We start from the raw sequence: 10,582 nt of genomic DNA on the forward strand, positions 1-10,582 counted from the left end.
TAGATAGTTCTCCTATTTCTTCTGATTCTTTTGATTCTTCTCTTTACACTTCATCCAAGTCTAAATCTGTACAATCTAACCTACTACTTCTGTGTTCCAAAATCTTAGAACATTCAGAACACTACCCAGTCCTGTTTACTACTCAGTAGTTTGTCTATAGTATCAAGTAGGGATAGTCTCAGCTGAGTTCACAGCTGAGAACATGAGTCCATCCTTGTTGAAAGAGAGAGGTTAATAAGGAAATGTTAGTGTATATACTTACTCTCTTAGATGACAAGACTGTATAAGCTGTACATTCTCTTCAGAACAAGTAGCAGTTCATCTGAGAATGTTTCAGGCACTAGCTCCAGGTCCCTGTCCTCTTGGCTCCCTTCTTAGGATCCCCCCAGATCTAAACAATGGCTCTAGTAGACAGTAGATACACTAGTTTGTACATTAATAAGGCCTTTATATAGGAACACTACCTTCCTACTCAATACATTCTACTTCCAATCCTAGTATACAATGTAGACAGAACCCTAAACCAGAATGGTTGGATTACTAAGTTTGTCCAACTATAGATGACTATTCAGGATCATGAGGAAAGTATTGAGTTTAGAGTCACCAACCTTAGAAAGACAGACATCTTTATTAGATTCAAATAGCTCAAAGCTTACAACTCTACTATTAACTAGTTAGAGTAGACACTTGTGTTTGATTAGTGTCCCAAGTCTTACAGCTACCTTGTACTACTGTTCTGAGTGGATACAGACACTTCTAATGTTACTGACAGTTCTAATGAAGGTGACTGGTTGTTCTTCTTTGACTAGGATAGATATGTAGATACATATTCTAGTTAAGACAGAACAGAGTTGATCTAAAGGATGTTTGAGACAGAACCAGTCCAGAACCCTCTTAGAACAACTCTACTCTAGAACACACATAGACCCAGTCTGCTGGATTTTGTCTAAGAGTTCCCTAAAGTCTTTAGTAAAGAGGAATTTGACCAGCTTTCTGAACACTATCTCTAGGACTATACAATTGAATTGACTGAGGGTTTCCAACCTAAGGATTGTAAGGTCTACCTACTCAACAGAGACAAGTAGGAGGTGCTTGATGAGTTCCTTTAGGAAAATCTTCAGAACAGTCAGATCCAACCCTTAAAGTCCCTTATGACCTCCCCTTTCTTCTTTGTCAAAAAGAAAGATAGGAAGCTCTACCTAGTCTAGGATTATTGTTGTCTCAATAAGAGTACTGTTAAAAACAAGTACCTACTCCCTCTAATTCAGGAGCTCATTAATAAGACACATACATCCAGGGTTTTTACTAAGTTGGACATTCAATAGGGGTACAATAATATTTGGATTCAAGACAGAAATGAGTAGAAGGCTGTGTTCTGAACCAATTGTGAATTGTACAAACCAACCATAATGTTCTTCAGACTAACCAACTTGCCTACAATGTTCCAGTCATTCATGAATCACATCCTTACAGATCTGATTAACTTAGAGCATGTTAGTGTGTATCTGGACAACATTCTGATCTTCACCTAGACAGTTGAGTACTATTACTGACTGATCCAAGCAGTTCTACAACAGCTCTGAGATAATAAACTGTTCCTCTAAGAAGTAAAGTACTCTTTTGTACAGGAGTCAGTAGATTATCTAGGCTTTGTGATTGGTGGAGGAGAGGTCTGTATGGATCTAGCAAAGGTAACTACAGTTTAGAACTGGCTGTAACCTTAGAACCTGAAACAGGTCCAAGTGTTTCTTAGGTTTACAAACTACTACTAATACTTTATTCAAGGCTTTAGTACCATTGTCTGGCCCCTTCACAATCTTACTAGCAAAGATGTTCCTTAGTAATAGGATGATTAGTAGTAGTCTGTGTTTGAGTCCCTTAAGTAGGCCATTACTAGCAAGCCTGTATTAGTAGTTCTGACAGTTGTAGACAAGTTCTGAGTCAAAGCCAACTCTTCTGACTTTGTGAATAGAGTAGTACTGTCCCAGTTCATTAACAGAAAGTAGTGTCTGATAGTGTTCTGATCAGAATCCCTCTCTGTAACAGAACAGAACTACTCTATCTATGACAAGAAACTCTTTACAATTGTCTGTTCCCTAGAGGAGTAGTGTTAATATCTCCTTAGTACTGTACAAAAGTTTAAGATTTGGAGTGATCACCTTAATCTCTAGTACTTCTGAGCACCTCAGAAACTCAACCACTACTAAGCCTACTAGATGTTAGAACTACAAGACTATAACTTTGTACTAACCTATAAACCTGGAACACAAATGATGAAAGCTGATTTACTCTCAAGACAAGTAGGTTATGAAAGGGGGGAGAATGATAACAAAAATCTTGTTCTCCTAGACAATTCCTGTTTCACATCTGAGACAATCTGAGAGATCTGACTTGAATCCAAGGATGTTGACTTTGTCACCTGTATATAGTAAGCTCTGAGACACATACAGGACTAGGTTATAGTAAAGTAGCTAGAGAAGCAAGCTAGGGATTGGGAGGAGGATAAGGATGGACAGGTTTACTAGGAAGGCTGACTGTACATTCTGAAGGATTGGAAGCTGTAGGAGGACATCATCCAAGCTTATTACAACAATCTGACTGTAGGACATCTAGGCTGACACAAAATGTAGGAACTCATTACTCAGAACTACTAGTGGCCAGGAATGTAGAGGGAAATCCTGAAGTATGTGACTGGTTATAATATGTGCTAACAGACTAAGGCCCACTAGACCAGGGTTTAGGCTCCCCTACATCTGTATTGGATCCATCAGGAAAAAGTCTTAAGGCTTATATTAGCTTATAAACATATAAATTATATAAATTTTCTAAAAAATATAAAAGACCATATATCCAACCTCTTAAAATGAGAAAATTATAAAAAGCTATATAAGATACAAAAAGGTATGTACAAATTGTTAATATGAATAAGGTTTATAAGTATTGACAATATGTAAATGAACTTATATCCAACCTCCTAAAATGAAAAGATATTAAAAGAACTTTGTATTTTAACAAGAGTAATATAGTTTTATAATATATACAATCTAATGTAAAGCTTTAAAAGTACTTTGTATATTGTTAAATATTATTATACTTTATAAGAGCTTTACAAGGCTTCAAAATAGTTATAATATTTTACAATCCAGGTATTCATTTATTTCTCTCTTTTTCCTCTTATAATTAAGTATTTACATTTTAATATGCTTGCATTGATTTATTTCTACTACATTTCATTCTAATAATATTGTACTTGTGAAACGATCATGCAGACACGAAAAGAGAGAAAGAAAGGAAAGGAGCGTCCAGTTGTGGAGAATCATACTTTGAATATATCAGACCAGTCTTCACCTAAGGGACAGAATTGTTAGCAAGTGCAGGTAATTGAAGCGAGGAGAGGGACACACCTATGACAACGTGTAGGAAGGGTAGGTAGTGTACTGGGTTGAGATCCGGAGCGTCGAGCAAGCTGATTTGAGCTACAGGCGAATCTGTATCTGTGCGTGCGTGCTGCATGCTCTTGCTACAGCAAGCAATGGAAGGTACGGTGTGCTGAGTCATTGATCGCAAGGGTGTATCTCTGGGACGTCCTGACGTGAAGAGAGAAGGTAATGTGGAAGTCGCGGACAGACTCGGTGCGGGCGGCGTGAGTGGTGGGTCAATGCTTCCGTTTAATGCAATTCCATGCCTGGCACAGAGGAATGCAAATGCACGCGGTGTGGGCCTATCTAGAGTAGTTTCAAGCACTGAACGTGTGGAAAAGGAGAGTGTGTACCAGGTGAGAGAGAGAGTGGCACGACGGGAGTAGCCGTACAGGGACATTGTCGCAAGCATGTGCTCATCGTTGTCGTCTGCGCTGCAGAGCGGGAAGAAGTACGTGAATGCATGGAATTATTGAAGAAGTCGTTTAGCATTGGTCAACAATGCGGATGCGCGCGCGAATGCAAAAAGGAAGGTGAACGTAAAAAAAGTGAGGACAGCGAAGGAGAGGCAACGCAAATGGCGGAGCGAGGAGCGGGAGGGATGGAAGGGAGACAAAAAGTTGGGAGGAGAGGGATGAGCAACTATTGTGCAGGCTATTATCATTATGAAGTGGGCTGGCTGCTTACGCTTTACGCTGAAGGACGGTGTTGTCAGCTGGGTCGTGTCATTGCGAGATCTGAGGCTCAGCGCGGGCATCGCAGTGGCAGATTGGAGAGACAAGTACAGTGATGTTTGTTGCCTATGTTGTTGCAGGCAGAGTGCCTGCTGGTAGGACGCTTGTGAGCGGAGGACTCGACTAGAGAGAACAGAGGCAACGACATAGCGTTGGGGGCAGAGGGTTGGGGAGACGGTGAAGGTAGGAGGTAAAGGAGTGACGAAGAGAAATGCGTCATTATATGCTCCCGATCTTCAGCAGTTGATTACATAAGCAACTATAATATGAGTCGTCAACTGATAGAACATTTCAATTATTGCATTTAGGTATAAAATAAAATTATTGATCTACTTTGTAATACAGTAAAAAGAAATATGACATGTATATAGCTTTCTAAACATACTAATGTAATTATTACAAGTAGATGAAATGCCTTTTACAATAATTGTAAACTGCTTGTATAAATAATCTAAGTATGATATACATTAATATACCTTTTGTATAAATTATAAGGCAACAATAGTAATTATTACATTATTATATTATAAGTATAACTCTTTCTTTAAGATTATAATTTAAATATAATACAAGCATAACACTTTAGGTTGTTATATAAAGTTAGTATAATACATGTAATAGATTTTTATTCATCCCTAGTACTTATGTAGTCTTTATATACATTAATATGTCTTATTTAAACATTGCAATTCAATTACAAGCCTTATAATTACTTTATAATGTATATACAATACATATGTTACTTTACAAAGTCTATAAGAAATTACAAGAAATCTGACTTTTTCCTGATGTCCTGGATCACTCTTAGGAAGAAGTCTCAGTAAACCTGATCAGTAAGCTACCTAAGTCTTAGGGTTATAACACTATCTGTGTGATTGTCAACTGATTCTCTAAGCAAGTCTACACAGTTCTGACCCAAACAGAACTCACTTCTAAAGGTATAGTACACATCTATCAGAATCACATCTTCTGGTTACATAGACTCCCTCAGAAGCTCATTCACAATTGTGGACTGTAATTTGAGTCAAAATTCATGTAGGACTTGTATGTGCTTCTTAGAATTCAAGGGAACCCTTCTACTGTATATCACCTGTAGACTGACAGTCAAACTGAGCAAGTCAATCAGGAGATTGAGCTCTACCTCTGGATGTTCATCAATCATCAGCAATTGGATTAGTCTGAATAGTTAGCTCTAGCAGAATTTGTGTACAATAACTGGCAACACTCTACAATAGGACAGTTCCTGTTCTTCCTCAATTATAGGAGACATCTGTACTAGGGGACAGTTCTGAACCAGAACAGTAGTTCCAAATCTGTAACAAACTTTGTAGAACAGATGCATAAGACTAGGGAAGACACACAAGCTCTTTTAGAGAAGGTAGTACAGGTAATAAAGCAGAACTATAATTGGAAGAGATCTACAGCCAAGGATTACTAGCCTAGGGACAAAGTTATACTAGAAGCTACTAACCTGACCATGGATCACCTAATGAAGAAGTTGGACAACAAGTACTTCAGACCCTTCATTATTAAAAAGAAGGTCAGCACCTCTGCCTACAAACTCCAACTTCTGGCAACATAGAAGTACATACACCCAGTGTTCAACAAGGTCCTACTGTCTCAGTACTATGATCCAGGTTTTCCTTTACAACAAAGACCCCTACTACCTCTACCAGAACTCATTGGTTCTGAACTGGAATACAAAGTAGAGTACATAGTGGATACTAAACTGGTGCACAGAAAGCTCAAGTTCCTTATCTACTAGAAGGGATACCTAGTTGAGGAACATACTTAGGAACCTGCTGAGAATCTCACCCATACTACTAAGACAATTTAAGACTTCTATTAACTTCATCCAGGTGCTCTACATCAACTCTGCCTCACAGATTTCCAAACCCTACTGTTCCAATCTATACTCAAACTACTGACCAAGTCTAATGTTCACCAATCAGGACAATTGGTTTTAGAGGGGGGGTGATGTTACAGTTCTCTACTCTCTTACCTTCAGTTCTAAGGGTTCTACCCCTTCCATACTAGAACTCAGGACTTCTGTCCCTCAGGGGTGCTGTTTATAGACTATATACATACTGACTCTTACTACTACCCTTCCTTACTTCATCATTCCATTCCTTTGACCACCCCTTCATTCTCTGTTCATTCTATGGTCTCTTACCCTTTGTCCATCCTTTCATTCTTTGTACCTTTATCTTTGACATTCCTTTCTTTCATTCTTCATAGCTTATCATTCTTAGTGGCTCATACTCCCTGAGTACTCTTGTGTAGTCTAGTATATATAGGCATACAAGATCAGACTGGTCCTGTAGTCTTGATCTTGTCTACTCCAGGTAGTCCTGTACTCTTAGGCTTACTCTATATACTCTACTCTTGTCTCACTCTCTCTCTCTACCTGTTCTGCAAGTTCTGACTATGTTCTAGTGCTTGCATTCTGTATTTCTGTTGTGTAGGATAGTTGTAGCCTGGGTCCCCTTGCTAAGCCTTCAGGTCCCCTCTATACTGTTACTGACACAACTAATGTCTGTATTGTGTTGATTCTATTTCTACTGTGTAAAATCTGTATAACTTGTCAATCTAGTCTTCATAGGTTTTGTTGTCTAGAGGGTCTTTAGGTGCTACTCAGTATTGTAATAATCTGTCTGTACACTTAAAGTCTGATGTAGGAATGTAGCAGAACTCAAAATCAAATAGTAAAATACTAGCTATCTAGTGATTGATTATAGTATTAGACTGTAGGTCAGACTTATTAATCATTCCCTTTATGTATAAAGTGTCCATTTCCACAATTAATTTCTTAATACTTATAAGATATATGTGTAATGTGTAAAGTGTACAATAAAGTCTGAACAGCTCTATTTTTGCTTACAAATATTGTACTTGTGTTGTGTTCTAATTAATCAATCCAAATTGATTTATTCTCCATTTGTAATCTAGGTGCTCCTGACTAATATACTATCCTACTCTAATGATAGACAAATCTACTACTAAGACTACTAGATACTCTGACTTGTAGTCAATTGGTGTTAATGTAGGACAATGTAAAACTGCTTCCTTGAGTGTGTTCATAGATTTCTGTACTTTGTTATTCTAATTGAATATTAAGTTCTTTTGTATGAGTTGATTGAGTAGTTGTGCCAACTTTGTGTAATTTCAAATAAAAACATAAAGCACTCCTACTGTTCTGAGAAATCCCCTTACTTCTATAACACTCTTACAAGGTGGCCAATCCCTAACCTTCTGTATTTGCAATTCTTTAGCCTCTCTCCCTAAATACATTAGCTTATGTCTAACAAATATTGTGGATTGGTTACAAAGTGTCATCTTCTTCCTAGAAAATGTCCCTCCTACAGCTTTCACTTTCTACAAAATCTGGTTTACATCCATCAGATGCTTGTATATAAACTTCTGTATTCCCTTGTTCTTGAGAAGCATTTCCTCTGTTCTGTCTACTTTCTCATATCTTGAGCAGGGTCTAATTACTAGAACATTGTCTGTATATAAGTTTGTAACATCTGGAATCTTGTTGTAAAGAATAAACACCAAGTCATTATACAGAATCTGTACTGAGTTGGTGTAACCCATTAGTAACACTGTCAAGCAAAATGTCTCTAGAGGTGTCTGGAACATTGTCAGATCTCTAGACCACTCATCCAAAATCCTCTGATTAAACATGATATGCAAATTAAGTTGTGTATAGTATGTACAACCTCTGCAGCTTTCTACAATTAGTTCCATGTTTGGCAGAACAGCTGCATCCTTTATTGTAACTGTGTTTAACCTTTACAAATCAATAATAAATCACAAGGATACTCTGTCTTTCTTTGTGACACAAAACCATTACAATCAATATGTAATGATTGCACTACCTGTACATTTGTACAACATGTGTTGTAGGTGCTTGTGAGTGTTTTCCTTTTTGTTCACTAGACTACCCTGTATCCTACTACATGTGTATACACATATATAAAGGGTTTTCGAGCTAAGGGTTAGGGGATTCTTTCTCCTTCTCAGTGCTTGATTACTAGGTTATCCTAGTCAGTAGTTGAGTGTGCTGGTAAAGAGAGAATCTTCGCATAAGGCTAGTATACCTATCCTTACACATTTTTGACTGAACCCACCTTTCTATAAACCTGCTGGGCTTTGACAACCAGAACTGAGGGCTTGATCACCCCAATATGTTCCTCACATTGTCTAGTACTCCTTTGAATTCAAAGAAACAAGTGAGTAGTTTGCAAATCTAAATTAGAAACACATATACTCTCACTATGGCTACTAAGATACTCAGAATGCTCGAGGGACACAAACAGATTGTTCCCCTTGATGCAGAGAGACCTCCTTGTCAATATTGTAAGAGGCAAGCATCATTCAGAAGTGCTAAAGAGCAGCTTTCCCTAAATGCAGAGAGATTCGAAACAGTACACACTACAGATTTCGAATTAACAGAGTATGCAGACAATGGACAACAAGATTATCTGTTGAGTACTGAACACAATGTGGCTACTGAGCCTCAGCAGACAATCCTAGAAGGGCCCCCAAGTCTGGAAGTTACTATTAACATGCTAGAGAATAAGTCCTTGTCTGTTACAGGCTGGAGGCAATCTGATGACCCTTTGCCAGGTGATAAGTCCTTGTCTACACTAGGCTGGAGGCACCCTGATGAACTATTACATACAAGTAATGTAGAACAAAGGCATGTACCTGTACCAGCACATATTGTTAGACTAATGCACACTGTAGAGTAGACACTAGCAAGTGCTTACCTTACTAGGCTCACAGAAGTAGATAATAGTAGTACAGAGAGTGTAAATGCTCAGGAAACTGGCATTAAGGATTCTGTCAGTAAGAACAAGGGTATTAGTAAAGGAACAATACTTTCCTTACAGTAGGAAACGTTCCAGAAGGCCAGAAAGACATTCAGAAACGTCCCTAGGCCAGAGACACTGAAAGCCATGAGTAGGCTAGCTAGTCCATTCAATCAAGGAATTGATATCAAGGAATTGAACAAGAGAACTCATAAGTATGATGGTATGCATCAGGAACATGAAGGAAACATTGATTTGGACACAATCAATCCATTCAAACTAACTAGAGATGAGTTAGCTAAATAGATGTATTAGAAAGTACATTGTCAACACTCAGAAGCTACTAAGGGAATGCCCAAACGATTGGAAGATACTCTACAGTTTGAAAGCACACATCCTTGGAAGAAAGATCTAGGTAAACCTGTACCTAGCAATAAGAAAAGTGCAAGAGTGAATAAAGGAAAAGCTCCAGACATTCGTAATTACAGTCAGGTAGAACTAGACAGTTCCAGCAAAGCAGATTCTGATGTACAAAGAATGTATTTTCAGGAGATAGAGTACAGACAAAATGCAGAATTAGGACAATAGAATTTTAGAAATGAAAGCTATAGTAAGGCTCTCAGAACTCCTCAGGAATTACTGGTTTGTTTCAAGCAAGAAACATATTGCCCCAAGATAGAAAATCAAGGTAAGGACACATACTACAGATACAACACTCTAGTAGGGCAAGGAGACACATTGTAGAATAAAATACCTGCATATATACACTATTATACTAATGTTTAAGGATTGATACATACACCCAGTACAAAACACAATATTAAAATGAACAGACCAAACCCAGACGTGAAACTTACAGTCCCAGATGCATCTAATGACAGTGAAGACGAATCAGAAACTGTGAAAGGCAAAGAGAGTGAGGAAAAGAATTTCCACCACAGTTCTGTACCCCCTATCAAGTGTAGCACAGATAGGAATAGCAAAGGCTACAGAAAAAGAACCACACAAGATACTGCTGAGCCACAAAGCTTGAATACACTGTAGACAAATAGATTCACATTAGTGAGACCCTCAGACAACCTCACAAGAAAGAGTTATGTAAATCATACAATACAGAGAGTAGAAATTGTAAAAAGGCAGGATCCTGACCTGGATCCAGGCAATAGCTCTTTGGATTCTTCAGATTCGAGCAGATACTCGAGTTCTGACAATAGCAATGATAGCAATACATTATTCGAACCTACAGACATTGATTCAAGCAACTCTGAAGGTACTAAGAAGTGTAAAAAGCTTGCTAAGAGGAAATGGAACAAGGAACTTCTGAAATTGAAGATACAGATGCAGAGTACAAAACCTATTGTTCCTACAGTTTATTCAGGAGAACCTAACCTTTAAAGATACACCAAGTTTGTCATAGAAGTCAATCAGTACATGAAGCAATCAGGTTTACATTATTTCCCTAAAGAACAAGTGGGAGTACTACCTAATTTCATTAAAGGACAAGCTATAGACTTCTATCTATAGAAAATAGGTATGAACGAATCTTGATGGACCTTATCACAATTCTTTAAAGGTCTAATAGACTTTTGTTTCCTATCTAACTTTGTAGAAA

The 10,582-nt window shown here is 38.0% G+C and overlaps 1 protein-coding gene across 1 annotated transcript; it reads right to left on the reverse strand.

Annotated features, from left to right (window-relative positions):
• Nucleotides 1-3,316: 3,316 nt before the first annotated feature.
• FOMMEDRAFT_159668 (uncharacterized protein) lies at nt 3,317-4,176 on the reverse strand (the record flags this gene model as incomplete). Its single annotated transcript, XM_007269460.1, has 3 exons — nt 3,317-3,348; nt 3,405-3,853; nt 3,920-4,176. 3 exons carry the CDS (start codon nt 4,174-4,176, stop codon nt 3,317-3,319), a joined length of 738 nt encoding a protein of 245 aa, XP_007269522.1.
• Nucleotides 4,177-10,582: the final 6,406 nt, after the last annotated feature.

The sequence above is a fragment of the Fomitiporia mediterranea genome (assembly GCF_000271605.1).
Source record: "Fomitiporia mediterranea MF3/22 unplaced genomic scaffold FOMMEscaffold_10, whole genome shotgun sequence".
NCBI lineage: Eukaryota > Fungi > Basidiomycota > Agaricomycetes > Hymenochaetales > Hymenochaetaceae > Fomitiporia > Fomitiporia mediterranea.